Raw genomic sequence first — 20,044 nt, forward strand, 5'->3', positions numbered from 1 at the left:
AGAACTAAAAACAAACAAAAATCCATTCCCTAAAGAGAATAAATGTACAGAGAAATATTTGTACAGGAAACTGTTTCTAAGCAATGCATATGCTAAGTGGCATTCTAGAATTTTCTTTTTAGCACTCTTACACTGAAGGCAATTGTGTATAGCCTAATAGTTGATTATAGTATGGTACAGTATATATTAATGAGAAGACTTCTATTTTAAGGTTTTATTAAGAGAAAAACAGATTTAAATGAGTCTTCCTTATCAGAGTATATTAAAAAAACCCAACCAAACAAAACAAAACTATAGGGAAAGCATAGTAAAAATGCATAGACCTCAGTGGAAAATAACTGACTATATTCATTTACAAGATTTGGTTGTGGATCACAATAATTGTATTAGTTTTCAGAACTGCAGTTATAACTGTCATTAAATACAAAGCACAGAAAAATCAACACATCAAAGAAACAAAGTGGCATCATTTTGAAAGTGTGTGTGTGTTTGTTTTCTGAGTATGTACAGCCAGGGATTAAATTTGCAAACTTTTATGAAAAACTCAACTTTTTTAGCTGTATTTCGCTGTATTTAAAAGTGGATTCCTGTGCTATTAAGCAAAGTGTCTCTGTGTTTTTTTCTTGAACTAACAAAAAAATTATTTTGCTAGAAATGCTTAAAACTCGGCATATTCATAGGCCTCCGAGGAATGCATACTCTGCCAAGTCTGAAAACATTTGGAACAGAAAGAAGGTCTGAGTAAATCTTGCATACTGTGCTACATTTTTTTACTGATTTATGAACAAGACGCTGATGCTTAGCTTGTATAGCTTGTCTGATCTATGCAATGAAATAAACACAGCTGCATTTATTACAGTGACTGCATAATCACATATCTGGTACCCACAAACTTCTGGGAATATTCAGAGAGCAGTGTGTGCTAAAAATCCTCATTTCCTTTACTTTCTCTAATATCACTCTCATTTTATTTTAAATTTAATATAAGGTTTTGTTTGTACAAGTTAGAAATTTTAAAAGCAATGTTTCTGCAACACCAGTAATTCATATCATTTATACTTGTTGTAAAGCAGCAGTACTATCACCACACAGTCGTGGAAAATACAAATGTGCCAGTCATCACACGTATCATGGTGAGTCCTTAATGTGGAGTTATATAGATCCTCAACTGTAACTCCATTTAGTGCAGATTTTAAAATTCAGTGTAATCTCTAAACAGGTATAGAATAGATTTTCTCTTACTCTCAGTCTTCCAAATTATTATTTTGGAATTTGAGGATTTTTCATTAGACTTATTTTATTAGTCTCAGAGACTGACGGGGTATACAAACAGAAAAACTGAGCTTTGCAGCATGAACACATTGAATCTCATTCTGATCAGCCATCAGGTAGGGGAATTATAGAGAGGAACATAAACAAGGCAGCCAGAGACCTTTAATGATCTACCACAGTAGTAGATTCTTCCCTAATGGATCTTTTTAAAAGCTAGCTTAAAGCCACAATATTTTTTTTTCTGGCATCCTGTAAATATGCAAAACATGGATGGTATGTTAAATATATTTCAGAATTTTTTTTTTTTTTTAATCTGAATATTTCCAGAGGTATGCAAAACCTCTTTAAAAAAAGGAGAGGTGAGTTTAGACATTGATGGAGTCTGTTGCAGATTGCTGTACACAGTCCCACTATAATTTCACCAGCAACTGGTTCATCCATAGTGTGGATCACAGGGACAAACTTTGCTAACTCGTAAGGAAGTGAATGAGGAAATCTGTGTTGATTCATAGATGGTTTATCACGCTTTGCATTTTTTCAGTGACCAAGGCCTGTATTTTGTTAACGAGGCAGGAGCTGCTGCTGCAATGTATCAAAAATCATTTGTGACTGAGCGGTGCACCACTGAGCTGTGTTCATCAACTGAAAGAAAACAGTGGCAATTTTTTTTTTTAAGTTATATATATATATATATATATATAATTTAAACAAGTACTTTACTGTAGCTGTAGTGACTGATGGTGGAAAGCCGATATCTAAGGAGGAGCTGAGTTCTGCTCTAGTGACCAGCATAATCTGCATGTTCAGGGAGCAATTAAAGAGGCTCCTGTCCGTTGGATGTATTGTTTGCTCTGAGTCCTGAGGAATTCATTTGAGAACATAATCAGCCTTGTTAAAAGAATACAATTTCAAATCTTGTTTGACTGAATAGTTTTTGAAACTGTTCTAGGGTTGGTTTGTTTGTTTGTTTTTGTTACAATATTTGGTTAATGAATCAAAATGTAAACTGTGTAATTACTTCAAAGAAGACCACATGTAACACAATTAGAGAAGACATGAATGTGGTCTGTGTCTTAGATAAATAAAAATTTCATATGGAATTTACAAAAGCTTTCAACACAAACTGTTCTCATTAAAGCTAGGGACAGCAACAAAAGGCTTTGCTCAGCATTTATGAAATCTCCATATGTTTAGTCTGATTTTCAACTGATAATATCTCCAGCCTTTGTTTTTTCCAGATGAATGTTTTCTTTCACAAATAATGACACCCATCTTCCTGTGCTTCTGTCACTTGTTATATGCATACCTGTAGCTATGTAACTCAGTAATCATTAATAATTATGTGTGACTTAGATTAGATTTATATTGGATACAAGGAAGAATTTTTTTACAGTAAGGGTGTTGAGGCACAGGAAGAGGTTGCCCAGAGAAGCTGCGGATGCACCATCCCTGGAAATGTTCAAGGCCAGGCTGGATGGGGCTTTGAGGAACCTGGTCCCATGAAAGTTGTCCCCTGCCCAAGGCAGGGAGGTTGAAATAAATTATGTTTAGAGGTCCCTTCTGACCAAAACCGTTCTGTGATTCCATGATGACTGGAATCCTTGTGAAGCTGAAACCTAAACACTTTATAAATTAGAAAAAGAATATATCAGAAGATTTTTTTTCTGCCACAGAGGATGTGGGAATGGGGAATGCACTTTGTTAGAAGACACAAAAATACCTCAACCAAAATGAAGAAAATTGGTATGGAAGCTCCAGGAGCAGTATTATTGATCTGTTGAGATAATTTCTCAGCAACTTGGTTTCTCAGTGGGGAGATACAGCTTGGGATTGTTTCCATTTTCCAAGAACTGGAGTCCTACAGGCAGGTTGTCTCAGTCCCACGCTGCCATAGTGACTAGCAATCTTCTCTTGGCTCTGTAGTCCACTTGGATCAAAAGCTTCTGATGATCACTACGTGCTTTGAGCTCTGAGGGGACTGTAATATCATAGGTTTTCATAGACTCTATGATCTCTTGCATGTTTTTCTGTTCACAGCCTAGATTTTCCCCCACTGTTCTGCTCCTCTGAGAATGTACGACATACTGCTGTGTCTTGAAGTCCACAGAGCACATTTGCCTGCAGTTTCTTCAGAGCATGTCAGCTGCCTCATTTTGTGCAGCCGAACTGCAGTAGTTCTATGCTGAGGACTTCAGATGCCTGCAGAGCAAGCTACAAACCATGCATCTGTGAGCAGGAATGAAAGAAAGGAAGCAGGGGTGGAAGAGCTCCTCTTTTAGTGGCAAAGAGCTGTTATGCCTGGTTGGTATGTTGTTGAATCGTATCCTGAGGCTATCACAACTACTGCTTCCTCCATGGTGTCATTCCCACTACTGTTGGCTTTGACTGTTCCATTGCACCATTGCTAGCATGGCTTTTGTCCAAAGACAACTCTGTAAAGATAGAAAAATTAGAAAGGGCTTGAGAATTTTTAAACTGGCAGAACATACTGTGCTGACTCTTGCACTTGTGTAGATATGCAGAGCTCTGTAGCTCTGAAAAGCTCAGGGATCAGCTAGCAGAACAACCCAAGGTCTAAACCACAAGCTGGACAGACTTGAAGAATAAGTTTTAGCTTAATGTTCAGACTGAGAAAAGAGAGCAGAAACAAAAATAAAAAATCACTGGGTCTGGTACAACAAACTGCTAACCTTTAATATAGTGCTCAAGAAAACATAAAACTCATCTACTGTGAAAGTGTATTTTGAGTAACAGAAATGAAGGTGTTGGAGTTACACTGCTGCCTTTGTTTAACGGTGAAGATAACATGGTGAAGAAAATAAACAAAATTGTTACAGAAGTAAATAGAAAAGGGAGCTCAGCTCCAGGCTTCAAACAGGTGCGTGACTCAGGGATAAGCCAGACAAGGCGAGCTTGGGGCTGACAAATGTTTGAAATGATGAATGTCCAGGGAAATATGACTTCATAAGCAAGCTGTGTCAGAGAAACATCTATCATCAGAGAAGTTCTGTTATTAGTTTAAAAGAATATCCACAAACTACCATTTCTGTTTTGGGCCATGCTGGGTGAGAATTCCAGTACACAAAACCACCAGTTCCTGGCGTTGGTAAGCTGGAAGAAAAGTGATGACTGGGAGTTCTGCTGCATCATCAGGCAAAGGTGATCTTCTTTAAAGAAACGCAGCTAAACAGCTATCATTTTTTTCTGTGGTAATTATTTGATAATTTGTTAATTTTTATGTAAAGCACAAAAAGTATACTGTCATGAGGGACAGACCAGGAAAGAAGTGGCTAAAATTCTGGTACCATTTAACTTTGTCAGGAGTCAGATCTACTCCCATTTTCTGCCTATCTTATGCAGGTTTATTTGGAAAAGATTTTCTGTTGAAGACAGAAGTGAAATATATGATGATCAAAAGAGCCCAGTGCCCAACAAGACTGGGAGCGTCCACATACTTTTGGTTAACCAGGAAAGAATAAATTGTCAGAAAACATCCTTCTCTTGCAGAGTTGCCTCTATTTTAAGCCTACATCGAACTTCCAAAGCACATAGCCTAAGTAACTCAAAAATACAAAAGCTGACTATGTGCCCAGAACATTGAGCTTTCTTCCTAAATTACAAAACAGAGCTCATTAGCACCACTCTGGGAGCAACCAAGAAATACCTTCCTGCATCCCCCAAGCTGTGCTGTTGTTTATTCCTATATATCAACTTGGCTGGGTTTTCATAGCCTACACAGGCATATAGCTTGAATCTGTGGGCTAAGCTACAATGGATGAGCCTGGTGAGCCCAGCTGACCACATCTAAACATAACTATGGCATGTAACTACAATTTTGGGAAGAGCTGTCTGATGTTTCATGGTTGGACACGTGGCTCTTGTGCTATTGCTCGCCCTTTGCTTCTGAGGGCCCAAACAAACTGCGGAAGCAAGCGGAGGGAAGAGTGGCATTCATTTCACAATAGGTGATGAGTAACTACCATAAGACTCGTCTTCTCTTTCTTGAAATAAAGCATGAAAATTATTAGGTCCTTAATTTAGTAATTTAACTTGAGGCTCAAAATGCTGAAGGAAGAAAGCTACAATTCAGACGGAATAAATTTTCCAGTGAACTTTGAACTTTTGTCAAAAATTGAATTAATATTGATGTGAAATATTCAGTAAACTCTCTACTGTCCTTGGCTCTGTTCTTCATCTCAAGGGATCACCCAGTCCCGACTGAGGGTATTTGCAGGTGTGAGACCCAGAACTCCAGGTGACAGCTCTGCCAGGCTTAGCTGCCCAACTGAAAGCAGCTGCTGCCTACTGAGCTCGCAGACCCCCTTCTCCAGCAGATGCAGCTAAATGGAAAGTAGCCCTTCGCTTCTGCCACTCTTGCACCACAGTTGCCACAAGCTGTGTTGAGGTGGATCCATGGGGCTGTGAGCCACAGGGGTTGCCCACCCAAGGGCAGTGGCCAGATGGAGAGCAGGGAGAAGCACAGGGGCTGCCACCACCACTGCCCTGCCAGGCATTGTCCCTGAGTATAAAAAAGGAGCAGGAGCAGCCTGACAGTGCTGCCAGAAATAGAAACATTTTCCAGTGATAACTGCTTGAAGTAGAAAATATGCTTGGTAACTGGGGGGCTTGTGTGTCCCCAAAAAAGTCAGTATTTCCACTGAACTTAGAAATTTTAAATGCTTTCTTTCCAGCATGACGAATACTTTAAGTCTCCAACTGTGTAAGTATTTAAGCTCTGTTTCCCTTCCTATGTCCCTTCCTTTTGCGTGGGAGGAAGCAAGATCTGAGACCATCCTTTACTGGTTTCAGTTAACCCATGTTCACATTTCAGTCACTTAATATTTACATTTTTTTCACACCTGTTTTTTTTCTGAATATTCCATATGGTAGTGTCTCTTCCAGGAAAAACAAACCCAAGTGAATTAATGAGAAAAAGTATTGTTCTGGACTTTGAATTTTTCAAGAACATCAGTGCGTTTAAAATTCAGATTTATTTCTTAATTTGGTTTAACTGTCAGTGCTAAAAAGAGCTTCTTTTTTATGAGATATTTTTCCCACCAAAAATATTCAGGCTGTCACAGTAGTTCATTTTACAGTTTGCAAACACAGGAAACAGTGAAATAGGTATAAAGTAGGCTTCACTGGCAGTGAAATTCTACTCACAGTAGCTGAGGTTCTTTACTGCATGTAGGTGTTGCCTAGTTTTGTTTTCTTGCTATAATTCTCCTTGCACTCAAATCTGTTTTAAATACTTTCTTGTGCTTACAGATAAGAACATGCAAAAATATTTGCAATATCAGAATTTGATCTGAATTTTCTCCTGCAAGAAAGCTTATTAGACTGGTACATTTATCATTTTTAAGCTACCTATTACTTAAGCTTAAAAATTAGTAATTCCCAATCAAAGTCTATGATAAGTCCCAGCAGATATGTAGCTGTGGATTCTTTTCAGCTGACACCTGAACTGAGCTCTTTGCTTCTTTTCTTCCTACTGTGTTTTATATTTAAAAGTCCACCTCATACTTGGTTTCCCCATGATACTCCTATACTTAAAACAAAGCATACACTCCTCTCAATTCAAACATGCCAGTGAACAGGCCATAGTTTTTATCAAACAACTATCTCAACCAAACATGTCTAAGAACTAATGAAGACATTATGTCTCAAAATAAAACCAGAAGAATTCACTATTAGAGGATGACTGCTTTCCATCCTCTGTTAATCAATCCTGATGGCATCCCCATCACAAGACTATTGCTTGGCATTCCTTGTGCATTTAAAACCCTGTTTAAACATCATTTAGCCTGTTTACAGTGTGTTCTCATCAGTTTCTACAAATATTACACAAATAAACTCAGTGGTACTGTTGGTAACAGAAAATCAGTGGAAGCGTTCCTAGGTGTACAGTCATCCTTTGGTAACCTGTTTGGACTTGGGTGGGTTTGGGTGAAAAAAGGTGGGTTTGTTCTTTATTTCATTAACACTACATTGCATTGCTTTTTTTTCTCCAATGAAAACTTGAAGATTAAAGGCTTTTTTAACTTAATGTATGAAAATAATTGACTTGCAATTGTTGAATATGAGTATCACCCCTAATGTGTTTCCTGTAGATCTTCACTCTGTGTGCCACTGAACTTTTGGTTTGTATTCCACTGCCTGCACGCTTGCCCCCAAACTCCTCCATGCACCAAGGAGCTTATGAAACACTACTGGTAGAATTGTTTTCTTCAGATTTCCCTTAAGTAAAGTACCTGTGAGAATTACTATGATGCAGAATATTTTGTTATAAACAATGCGGCCTCAGGATGCTAATGGAAGGGCACTGTGTGCCTGTTCCTGGATCCTTCCTTCTCCAGCTGGTTCTCTTTCTTTCATCATGTAGATTCATCAGCTGCAGCTGCAGTGGGGGCCGGAGCAGGCAATGGGGCAGGAAAGGACCATAGAACCACTTTTCCCCAGGGCCCTTTTCCATAAGAGGAGTGGGATTAGGTTCCCCTCTTCATCATATAGCAGGAGCCCAGAGCCAGTAGGCCATTGTCCAATTAAAATTAAATAGCAGCTGTTGACACTTGCTACCACACTAAATTGGTTCTGTGGGGAATAGCCCATTAGAGTAGTCATCGCGATGAAGAGCTGATTGTGTCTTACAGGGGCAAAGTGTGGGGGCTTCTAAAGCTTGAACCTGCCTTCCGTCTGTACCAGAATTACATGCTAGGGCAATGTTTGGTGCTGCAACGCTTAATGTCATGCCGCCTAGTTCAGACTTTGCTTTTCCTACCTTGGTGTCAACCTTACAAAAAATTAACCACAACCAACCATTACAGCTCTGCTCACTCTGCAACTCGTGTTTCCAGGCAGGCTGTTCATTTTCCCCTGCCTTTGAGCAGCATCCCCAGCCTGACCTGCAGCAAAGCAGGGGAAGAGGCTGAGACAAGAGGCCAGCGGCGACCTTCCCCATCTCTCCTTTGGCCCCTTTCACCGGGCAGGAGGAGGCTGGTGCGCCCCGGGGATGCCCGCTGGCCCGGGCGCAGACCGCCGCGGGGCTGGGCTGAGCCGGCAGCGGCTACTTCTGCTATTAGCTGGCTGGGAAGGGTGAGGCTCTGGCAGAGGCTCCAGTTCGGGGAGCTACAGGTAGGCGGCGGCCTCCTTTTCTTTTCCCAGGTTCGCGGAGGCTTTTTTTTTTTTTTTTTCCTTCACTCCCCTCTCTCCTCCTCTCTTTCAAGCTCTCGCTTTCCGGGTTGGGAGTTTGGTGCGTTCAGAAAAGTGCCTGCAACGGCGCGGGGTTCCCCAGGTGGGGCTGCTCTGGGCTTTTCTCTCCCCTCCTCCTCCTCCTTCCCCTCTCTCTCTGCCAGCTTTTCCTCCTTTGTGGCCGCATCCAGAGCGCTTCAGCCCCCCCTCCCACGTTCCCCTCGGATCCCGTCTCCACTTGGGGGAGAAAAAAGCCGCGCTCTTTCCTGTCTCCCGGCCGCAGGGCAGCACCGCGCCGGCTCTCCCCGCGCCCGCCGTGCGGCGGTGCTGCGGCGGCGGCCGCCCGGCTCCTCCCGGGGCCGCTCCCGCCTCCGGGGGCCGCTCCCGCACATGGGCGCCGTGCGGGGCTCCCCCTCCGCCGAGGCGGCGGCCGCGGTTCCCCCCCGGCCCTGGAGCGCGTAGCCCGCCCGTCCTCCCGCCCCGATTCATTTGTTGTTGTTGTTCTCCCTCCCTCTCTCTCTCTCCTCTTTCTGAACTTTTGTCACCGCGGCTGCTGCGCAGATGAAGACTTTTTGCGCCGGGGACGCCTAGCTTCTCCCTCCCCGCCACCGTGCCCTGCGCTGCCCTCCTTCCCCCGGCCGCGATGCCGTTTCCCCTGCGAACCCTGGAGCCCCTGAAACTGTGCAGGTTGGAGGAGGCCGGCGGGGATGGCGCGGAGCGGGGCGGCCCGGCGCCGGGGGACCACGCCGGGTCGGCGGAGGGGGGCGGCGGTCGCCGCCGCGGCGCGGTGCCGCTCTTCGGGGCGCTGGAGCAGGTCAGTTCGTACGCTCTGGTGTCGCTGCTGATGCAGCTCTCCGACCTCTCCCGCTGCGCCGGCGACATCTTCGGTGGGATCCTCAGCGAAGCGGACTCTCTCTGCCACCGCAACGCCCGGCTCCAGCGCCGCCTCGGCGCCCTGGAGACGCTCCTCGCCCGCCTTGACCACCGCAAAGTCAAGATCCGTGAGTGCGATATTTCCTTTCCCCGCCGCTGCGAGCCCGGGACGGTGGCGGGGGGGGCTGTCGGGGGGCGCCCGCTCTGTGGCGGGGCGGCTTGCGCGGCCAGCTTTATTTTATTTATTTGTTTAAAAAAAAAAAGAAAAAAGAAGAGGGAAACTGAAGCATCCCCCTCTCGCCCTTCCCGTGTTCAGGTGGCGACGGCCGCCCTCGGCGTCCCGCCGCTGCTTCTCCCGGGGCCCCGCCGGTGCCTGCCGGCTGCAGCGCGGCGCTGCTTGTCCCCCTCCTGGTGACCCCGGCCCCGGGCTTCTATCCGGCGGCTCCGGCACTGGCTGCCGCCCAAGCAGAGGGGTTTCACCGTGTGGGGCCAGTGGTTGCTGGTGTTTCACCGGTGCCTCTGTCTGGCAGAAATCTAATTGAGTGGGGAGGGGGAGTTGGCAGGGAGGGCAGCGGGGTGACGCGGGGTCCGAGGTGGGTGGCTGGCTGGCTGTCAGCGCTTACAGCGCGGGGGATTTTAGTTTGGAGATAGTGTGGTAGTCCTGGGGGAGGGCTGGGTGGGTTTGTTTATATGTTTATGCCGGGTTTGAGCTAGACTTCGGATCAGCCGGGCTTCTGACAGTTCAGCCCACATGCCTGATTAATTTTTTTATATGTGCATGGGAAGACCTCAGTAAATAGAAATCTGGATGTACTTTGGGGGTGGTTTTGTGTCTCTTGTTTCTCCTGAGCTTCTGTTCTATGTGCAGAACTGACCCCAAGTTTGTGTTTGCAACTTCATACAGAGCGTAAGCAGCAAGATCCAGATTTGGCCCTGGATTCCTAAGTAGTGGCAGTATGGGGAGGTTCTTGTTAAGTCTCTTTCTGAGCCACTGTAAAGTGGCCCTCAGAAGCGACTAACTGTACAGCTGCAGAGAGCTATAGGAAAAGTTTTTTCTGAGCTTGGTCCAACTTTAGAGAAAGGATCCCATAAAAATTGTATCTGCTACATGGAATTTCATTTGTGTGTGTCCTAGCTCCCCACAGAGTATAGTAGCTGGCTTGCAACATCAGTTTAGCTTTCTCAATGTGTTGGAAACATTCAGGAATCCAAAGAACTGTGTTGCAACTTCTGTGGCAGCTGTGTAAGGTATAAGCCTAGCCTAAATAGGACTGCTGCTGGGACATCACTGATAGTTTTCTTCTAAATGGGAGTAGAAAGCCTGCTTTGCATATGGTGTACATAGGAACAAAATTGGTAAGAAAGGCCTTTCACAAGTAAGTTTCAAAGAATACGTACACACTGTGGGAAACTTGCCTGTTTCATTGCAGAATTATTCCCTATGGTATACTTCAGTAAACAGTTCCTCCGAAGGAGGAAACCATTGTCACCCTTATCAAAAGGCTATTTCTGTGGTTTGTGTTAGGCTAAAGCTTTGTGATAATCAGTTTGACTTTTTGGTGCTTTGTAACTGCTTGACAAACTTAAGGAGCTTTTATTCCTTACCAAAACAGGTATATCCTTTTCTACCAATATAATTATGTTAGTTTGGCTTGGCATGGCATGGTGTTGTCAGACTTGAGGTTAGAATGTTTTACTACTGGGGACACCTGCAGTATGGTGGTATATTACATTGATGCCCTGATAGGAAGCAGTATTTATCTTTATTTTAAATAGGGAGCTACTTATTACCGTACACTGATGCAACACATCTAAAGGGAAGGGTGAAAGGAGGCTATTGCTGTACTATGCAAGCCCTGAAATTTTACGTGTCAGACATTTAGTTATTACATTTTTTCTTGGTAGTTGTTTTGCACAAGTTATGTATTTGCTGCTTATTTTTTTATTACAATTAAGTTCTTTGAGCTAAGCCTGTTATTGCTTTTAATTTGATGATCTTTGCTCTTGTCATTGCAATTCCCAAAAATGGACGCAGTTCTTATGTTTGGCTTTCTCCATTTGGTTTTAAATTCTTTAGTAAGTGGTGTCTCTACTGTCAAATTTAATTTTCCTACTTAACAGCTGCATTGCTGCTGCTAATATTTACTTTTTAAGTATCTCATTTATTAATGTCAGGGAGAATTAATGATGTTTTCTTTCTAATATGTATTTTTTAATTGTGTGAAATACAGCCTTCCTGTAAAGAAGGATTATTTGCAAGGAATTGGTGTGTAGGCTGAGTATATTATTGTGAAGTTGCATATAAAGACAGGTCATTTCTTATGTGCTTTCTACATATTGTAATCTGTCCACGGAGATCGGCTGGGATGATCAGTTGTAGTTAGCATCATGACCGTCTCTATAATGCAAGTCGTCAAGGCTTGTCTGCAAGTTGAACCCTGTTGCTGGCATCAAAGGGAAATATCTGCAAAAGAAAGAGAATGGTTTAATAATGCTGGCTTTGTTGGAGGACAATGACAAGCGGGATTTTTCCTTCCCGTTTTTGAAGATTCAGAAGCTTCATGGAAAAAGCTGATTGCTGGTGTGGGACTTTAAGAACAACATGGACTGTAAAAAATCTGTGTTCCCATTTACTAGATTCTTATTGCTCATAAATTTTTACTTGTGGGGAAAAATATTGTAAATTACTGTATCTCTTGTGGTACGCAGGCAGATGTAGCATGATGTTGTGTCAGATGACTTAAGTATTTTGCTCTGGCTTTCAGGATGAGGGCATAGGACATCGTACACTTACTTTTCAAATTGTGGGTAATTTCTACTTGAATAAATGGTTCCTGTTCTCTTTGTGGGGCCCAGACAATAGTTTCCTCTTGGAGCACAAGATCCCAGGAGGACTTTACTGATCCCACCATGATCTTCTATTGGAAGGACCAGAAGAGGACTAGCAAACTTCAAATCTGGGTCAGAACTGTTTCTTGGCAAGTAGCTGCAGACTGGCAGCTGGTATAAGCTACACCATGTCCCTGGTGCTTGGGAAAGTTCATACTTTGAAATTGCGAGGGTTTTTTCTTTTGTGCGCTATCATAATTTTGTTTCAGTGTAATACCCTTGAGATAACTGGGGTCCATTAGTGTTTGTTCCTCCATGAGCAGGAGTGAGTGTGCAAGGGAGGGAAAGCAGCCAGAACAAAGCTCTTTGTCTTCAGTTAGTTGTTCTCTACAGCTGTGGACTGTGCTTGCTTGTCTGGCTGTATGGTGTGTCCTCTATGGGTGTGTAGGATCCATGTGCTCCTAGGTGTGTGTATTGGAGTGTGAGTAAAGAAATGTTGCTTGAATGATCTCAGCTGTTTCTCTTCTGTTATATGCTGTTTGGTATCCCATAGTGAATATATTTGTTCAAGTAAATCCATTCATTGCACCAGAAGTGAAAGAAATTTCTAATGTGGCAAACTGGTCAACCATGTGCTGCATTGCAGTAGGTGCTACATCTTTGCAACCCTTACAAGTGGGAAACTTCCTCATCTGTCAAGTGTGGCTTGGACCTGTGCCATGTCTTTTAGCTAGGAGGCCGGCTCTTCAAAGGGTTTGCACTGGTGTGCCACACACACTCGGAGTTTAGTTTCATGTACTTCAGTATACTGACGGTAGCTTTCAGTTGTGTGCAATCTTAGTGGCGGTGCTTTTTCCAGGGTTTGCCATGGACAATGGGCTTCATTGGAATGTTCAGCTCTGTCTGGTTTGGTTTGTCTGTCTTAAACTTTCCATTTGCAGTGGCAGAGCTTTGCATGATGAGCAGGGTGTTGTGCCATTAGAAGGGACATGAAAATATGATGAGACATGTCCCCAGGGGCTGATGACTGGTTTATAACTCATGGTGGTGGGAGGCATTAGTGGCTCAAGGTTGGTTTATTAAATTCAAGTGCAATATGCAGTACTCATGACCTTGGTTTAACTGCTTTAGCCAGGTCTAGAGAATTAATTAGATTGGGTATTCTTTGTTTTTAACAGTCTTTCATCAGGGTTTCATTAAGCTTATGTGCGTTGCTGTTTTGCGTGGTGTTTTGTTGTATGTTTCCAGCATCCAGCTGCTGTAATATGGATTACACCATCGAACTTGCCTAACAGCTTTTCATCTTCTAGCAGCGTGGATTTGTAGCTATGACCTAGCATTAGGTGATGTATTAATACTTTTCATCACTTTCAGTTCTTAAACGTAAGGGTGGGTGAGGACAAGTGCCTCTTTGAAGTGATCAGAGCTCATAAAAGGCATATGATGGCAGCAGAGAAATCTTTCATGAATTACAAGGCCAGCTCTTGGAAAATGCTGTGAGGCCTTGAACAGTCATTGTTTTCATGGGGCAAGAAGAAGGACATTTTTTCCATTAATATTTGTCTTCAACCATCTGCAGATACTTATGCAAAATTTAATATTGCTGTTCTTCTCTGTGAATCCTAATGGTTTGACAGACTGGAAGGCTGTCCCTTCCGTCTTCTATGCTATTTATTTTTAGTCTTTCTGAAGAGATATTTTGAGAGAAATGCTGGGAGGTTAACCTAATGACAACTTCTGGTTCAGTTTCTCCAGCAGCAGGATGGGGTTTGGCCAGTTGTGCCTCCTGTTCTAACAAGAAGAAACTGATCCTGTGGGAGGGAGGAAATGCTACCTCCTAATTAGTGTTGTTGTTTGAAATTCTTCAGTGTTTGGTTTTAAAGGCACAGCATAATCATTTGATGTTCATGCAGAATGTGTATACATATGTATTTTTTTCAAGTTTAAGCTCTTTAATGAAGGAGGGCTATGGGGGTGGGGAATATGGCTTTCTATTTGTCTGCATGATGTAAGGACAACCCAGTTTACACTCCATCTCCTGCTATTTTGTTTAATAAGTGTTTTCCACTCTTTGTGTGTAAGGCAATACAGGAGCACGTTTCCTGCTTCAGCTGAACAGGAAGCTTTATTCAGCTTATTCCTAGGGAAACCCCTCCTCCATCCCGAGCCACCAAAAGTTAGCATTATTCGAGACAGTATCAGCAGCAGGCAGGAGATGAATGGGCTGGCTGACTTTCTGGGCTTTCTGTAGCTTCTGGTGTAAGGAAAGAGTGTAGAAGAGATGTCATCTTGTAGTAACAAGAAGAAACCTTCATTAGTAAATGGTTTCGGAAAAAAAATGCAATCCAATGAGAACACTACCTCGCCCCACCCCTCCCCCCCCCAAAAAAAAAAAAAAAAAAGAAAAAGAAACCCACCAAAACACAAACAACAAGACAAAACAACCTAAAAAACAAACCTTAAAGCCAACCACCAAAACAATTGTGTGTTGTTGAGGAAGCTTTGGTGAGAAAGGACTGACTTTCAGGGGAAGAAATCTGTTCTAACAGTATTTGAGAGCTACAGTTTGGCTACAATACCCTACAGATGCTTTAGGTGACCACACGCAATGGTACGTTTCTTCTCTCTTTTGGTCTGTAATATGAAGATTCAGCAGCAAAGTTCAAACCATGTTAAACAGTTAACAGCTCCGTTCCCCCAGGAAGGAAAAAAAAAAAGGTATTTTCTCTTTTACCCTGTTGTAATCATTCAGATTGCTGCTAAGAAGCAATATAACTCTTGTTTTCTTTAGCTAGTGCAAGACTAATTATCTGTGGAAATTCAACCTGATCCAAAGGAGATTTCATTTGAAATAAGCAGGAAGAAAGTCTGAGTGAGAAAAAGATTTCCCATAGGGACCGTGGGCCAAGTCGCTGTCCTGCTGAGTGGCAAAGCTCCAGCTGAATTCAGTTCGATGAAGGTTTGGCTTGCTGTTTTGAAAACAGTTGACACTCATTGGCTGAAATTTAGAGCTTCTTTGTGTATTGCTCAGAACCTATTATACAACACCTATGAACGTTTATTTCCGTAGATCTTATGATTGGTTTGATCATTCAGGAAAACAGTGTTAATGAATTAAACATACTTGTAGTTAGTTGTTTTTAATTAGGATCTATTTTGAAGGTTTCTAGATATTTTAGGGTAACATAAAATGTCCTCAGAAATTTCTCTTCCTATTAGTACTGGCACAGTCTCTGCTTGGTTGAGTGTAAACTAGTAATCTTGGTCTTGTGGGATTCTCTCCTAAGATGTTAATATGAAGTTCCCGCAGAAGATGCATTTTTTGTGTGAACCTATTAGCAAACATAAAACAACACAGTGGAAAGCCACTGAAATTCCTCAAAACCTCCGTGCTGGAATTTAAACCAGCCTCTAACTAGTGGAGAGGCAGATGAGGCTTTCAAGGGGGATGAGGAGCAGGTTATCCCACGTGTGCTTGATGATTCCCGCACCCTTCTCTGAACTGGTGCCGGCCGCCATCAGCCATGGGATGCTTAATGTTGCCAAGGCCATATTCACTATGGTAATTTCTGGCCTTTTTTTTGTATTTCTGGGTGAAGGAAGGCCAATTTCCCTTGCCTTGTCTTTCTTTTCCCCCCCTGCATATTTAAATAAATGATACGATAAATGAGGGCATGTGTTTTGGTTCATGTTATCAGGAGTGTTAATGCACCACAGAGAGGGAGATTGAGAAATAGAAGGAATTAAAAAACACACATTGAAGGCTTGGCAATTATGCAAAGTCCTGGTTTCTTTTGTAGTCGTAAGCTAGCTATCAGCAGGCAAGATCAAAGCTGTCCACCCTAACAGTTAACAAGATCAATTAAACATGGTAATTAAATGTTGTTCTCGGCTGTAGGTTTGATAGGAAACCTGCTGGTCGGATGGCAGACTCCAGAGAGCCTGGATGACACGCCACTAAGAGACTAGGAAAAAAAATCTTTCTGCCCGTGGGTTAAGCACAGATTAATGTGGGTGGACTTTGCAAGCTGTTTGGATTTATGTTGTACCATGTTTTAGTTGGGCAGGGCTTCTTCTGGCTTCAGGCTGTCATGGTTTGTTTTTTTTTTTTTGTCATTTGTGAATTATGGTGTTTTATGCTAGGTCATTTTTATTTATTTATTTGTTGGCCTCTTGTCTTTTAATTGTACATAGGAGATTTCATTGCCCTTTGAGAATGATGAGTAGTTAGAACATGAACGTTTAAGGTCCTACTGAATGTGGTTGAGCTTCCATCTCAGTGCAGTTTGGAGGCAGAGTAGCTGTGCCTGCAGAGAGAGCTAGTGCTGAGTAGTTGCTTTGCCATAACTTCTCTTGGTAATTTCCCAATCAGAGCCCCTGGTCTACACACTTTTTAAGTGAAGGCCTGATTAGTCTTTTTTTCCCTTACTTTCCTCTTTCTCTTTTTCTTTCATAGTTCGGGCTCCCCACCCTGCCTCTTCTGAGGGGTGGCAGTTTCAATGTCCACTCTGCACCTCCCCATCCATGTCATGCCTGATAAAACTGACCTTGGGCATCTCGCCTTCCTCAAATGCAAGGCTCTCTGCATGCCTGATAGCTGGTAGGATTTGGGAGGAAGGGTGTGAGGGGATGGGCAGCAGAGATAGGAAAAGGTGATGTTTGATGTAGCTTCTTGCTTTCTCGTGAGCTTTCTGGCTTTTTCCCTTGTCACTCCTCCGTGTCATACCCCTTGCTGTTAGCCCCAGTGTAAGAGCTTCCTGGCTGGGGTTGTGGCACAGTGGATAGCACCATAGTAATAATCTGAATCCTGCTCAAGTAAATCCCTTTGTCTGTTTTTAATGCTCCCCTTCCAAACACAGAGATGTCTATTGCTCTGCTATAGGAGTGTAAAACAAGAGCAAAACCATGTACACCATAACAGCAGTGGAAGTGAGAGTATCCAGCTATTACTAGAAATAAGAAAACCTCAAACTCTAATGAATATTTGTGAATATCTTATAACTTTTGAACTTAAAGGATATTTTAATGTTTCAGTAGGTTTAATTTCCTTAATCCACATGTGAGCAGCAACTCTGTTTTAATATGAAATTTAACATTCTGATAACCCATAGATCTGTTAAGCTACTTGATTTGATATTGCTTTTACTGTAATCAGAGTGTATTCTAAGCAAATTTTGATTAATCTAAGATTGTAATTTTTTTATTAACTTAGCTCCTACTTTTCAGAGATTAGGTCTGTAACAGATGCCTCCTGAAGTAAACTGGAACTATGGATGCTACCTGAAGAATTGAGCTACTCAATTTTTCTACTAGCAATAAATACTAATGTAAATTGTAATGGAAGGATGATCAAGTAGAGGTTTCAAGCATATTGAGTAACAGTGATGGTGGGTTTCTATTTTATTTTTTCTGGTTGAATGGCCAAGCAGAAAATGAAAACAAGAGACTTCTCCAGAATATTTTAAGTGGTAACATCTTGTGCCTGAATGCTCTTCTTTCTCCTTGTTCCTCCCACTTTTTTTTTTCCCTTTTAGTACCAAAATGTTGGCTACAGAAGAACTCTCATCAGCTTTTAAGTGGTTGGATAAATATCGCCGTTCACTGCCTTACATATATTCTTCTGTGTCTGGTTGTTGAACTGTTGAGCTTTCTCAACAGTGCGAGTTTGAGTGAGAAAGCAGGTTTAGTCTTCTGGCAGGCTGTCTTCTGTTTTGGCAAGTTTTGGCTTTTGGCAACAAATGGAGTTTGCTTACGGGAAGCTCAGCAGGACCCGAGAGGAGCACTTTGTGGGTTATCTCTAGTGGCACCTTTTGTTCCTGTTGTATGGGAGGGAAGAGCTCCTAAGTGAGTGGTGTTGGCTTTCCCTTCCTGTTCAATATCTGGTTGGTGCTAAGTAACTGGTTCTGCTTGGGTGGCTCAAAAAACCAAGTGATGTTTGGCTAATTCAGTATCTTTAAACATTATAAAGAAAACCTCAAAATGTTGTTAGTCACATTGTCCTTAGTCACATTGTCGCTTAAAACATTTTGAATTAGAAGAAAAGAAACCAACTACTGAGGAATGGGAATAGGTTCTTCCAAAACTTATCTAAAACATTCCCCTTTTTGTTAGCTGGGGTGCTTGATATCCAATTGAGAAGAAAGCGCAAGCAAAGCTTGATTACACAGCAGGATCTACATCTCATCCCACTTATTCTGGACATGATGCAAATAAAATCCTTGTTCTCAAATATTGAATGATACAAGAAATTCTGGAAATAAGTACTCTGTAAGATTGAGATGTATGTGAATGTATATATGAACAATAATTCAATTAAGTATATAGCTTATACTGTTTTGATTCGTAGTATTGGAAAGATAGGGACCCTATTTGTGAACTTCAGCATTTTAAATAGGGGAAAGAATAAGTTTGTTCTACATGTGGTATGAGGGAGAAAGAGAATGAAAGTAATACAATGTTCATAATATGCCTTGGTGTGTTAGTTTAGATGCAGTTTTCTAAAACTTGTTTATTAAAATATTTCCTTGTTCTGTTAAAATATCGGTAGGTGGTTCCTGTGCAGTTCCTCCTGCTAGATTTTTTTTTTTTAATTAGCATGTGTATGTGACAGAATATCAAGAGTATTATAAGGTACAAGCATACTTATTACAAAAAGTCAATTTGCACGGCTGAATGCATGCCACAGGGAACGGGTAGGAAGTAGAAGGGTGATAATGGGGGAATAGCAGGATTTTGTACCAGTTGTGCTGGAAGCTTGTTGGAAGCTCAGACATGGGAAACTGGTATAGCAACTGATCCCTGTGGGGCTGACACCCTTCCCTATATCCCTGGCTGCTGCCCTGGCCGTGGGGAGGGTGTGTTGTCCTGTTGGGCAGGCTGGGACAGCCCTTGCCCTGCGGGGAGCTGTGCTGCAGAGGCTGGGGGGCCCTGACCCCATTGGGCTGCAGCTGGGCTGGGCACGGGTTGCGCAACGTGTGCTGAAGTGGATCTGCCTCCGTGCTTGCTGAAATCCTGGGTAGCATCATGTAGGGCTTACCTCATCCTGGGGAGGCAAGCGTGGTCTGAACAAGGGTGGTTTAAATGTAATTAGATTATTATAGTTTACTTTGGAATTACAGACGCAGTTATAATAATATAATAGCTATATTATAAAGTATACAGAATTACAATCTATAATTGTGATCTTTATGTTCAGGAAAGATAGGAAAGCTAGAGAAAATGAGGTGAGTGTGAGCCAGTTCTCTTGCTCTGCCTTGTCTTGGTGGTTTGCAGTAGGACAGGGCTGGCCTTCAGCAACAAGTCCCGTGCACGGAGAGGAGGGAGGCTGCGCTTGCTTATGGTGGAAGAAGGTGAAACTTCAGGGTCGGCCTACTTGCGATCACAAATTTCCTTAAAACATTCCAAAGTGCTTATTTAGCACAGCCACAATGCAGATTTAACTGTGAGCACGAGACTCTTTGCCCCAAGAGAGTCTAGTCTTAACACACAGGAGTCAAGCTAGAAGATGGCAATTTAGTTAAGTGTGGTTTGAAAAGATCTGTGTTGAAGAACCCGAAGTTTCACAATAGTTATGGGCCTTCTTGAGGTCTAGAGGAAGAGCAGGTAATTAGAAATCCACAGAGTGTTTGCCTGAGGCAAAGAATACCACAAAAACTTTAGAGGTCTTGGTGTTTTTTAGTTTGCCATGTTACAAAAGCCTCTGTTTATTCCATATCTGTTACAGAGACATTGTGTCTACTTAATGGTAACGAAGACCAAAACCATCTGCACTACTTGTTATCTTGCCTGCTCCCACTTGTTTCTGAGTTTGGCTTCAATTCTGTGATGTGCGATGTGCCCTCTGCAGAGCGTGGTAACATGGGAGGGAGTGCTCTTCCAGGCA

The 20,044-nt window shown here is 42.5% G+C and overlaps 1 protein-coding gene across 6 annotated transcripts in view; it reads left to right on the plus strand.

Annotated features, from left to right (window-relative positions):
* The first annotated feature begins 8,386 nt into the window (after nt 1-8,386).
* The window catches only part of NHSL1 (NHS like 1), a 178,354-nt gene continuing 166,696 nt past the window's right edge, over nt 8,387-20,044 (plus strand). For 3 of the 6 annotated variants that reach the window (XM_065835777.2, XM_065835778.2, XM_065835779.2), the window contains exon 1: nt 8,849-9,461. In XM_065835777.2, coding sequence (XP_065691849.2) covers nt 9,104-9,461 — 358 coding nt within the window. In that variant the 5' untranslated portion in view covers nt 8,849-9,103. Of the gene's footprint in view, nt 8,404-8,548; nt 8,564-8,846; nt 9,462-20,044 lie in introns of those variants that run through there. The other 3 variants (XM_065835776.2, XM_071806489.1, XM_065835785.2) reach the window with 3 other exon arrangements.

Source organism: Patagioenas fasciata, chromosome 3, assembly GCF_037038585.1.
Source record: "Patagioenas fasciata isolate bPatFas1 chromosome 3, bPatFas1.hap1, whole genome shotgun sequence".
In the NCBI taxonomy this organism is placed as follows: domain Eukaryota; kingdom Metazoa; phylum Chordata; class Aves; order Columbiformes; family Columbidae; genus Patagioenas; species Patagioenas fasciata.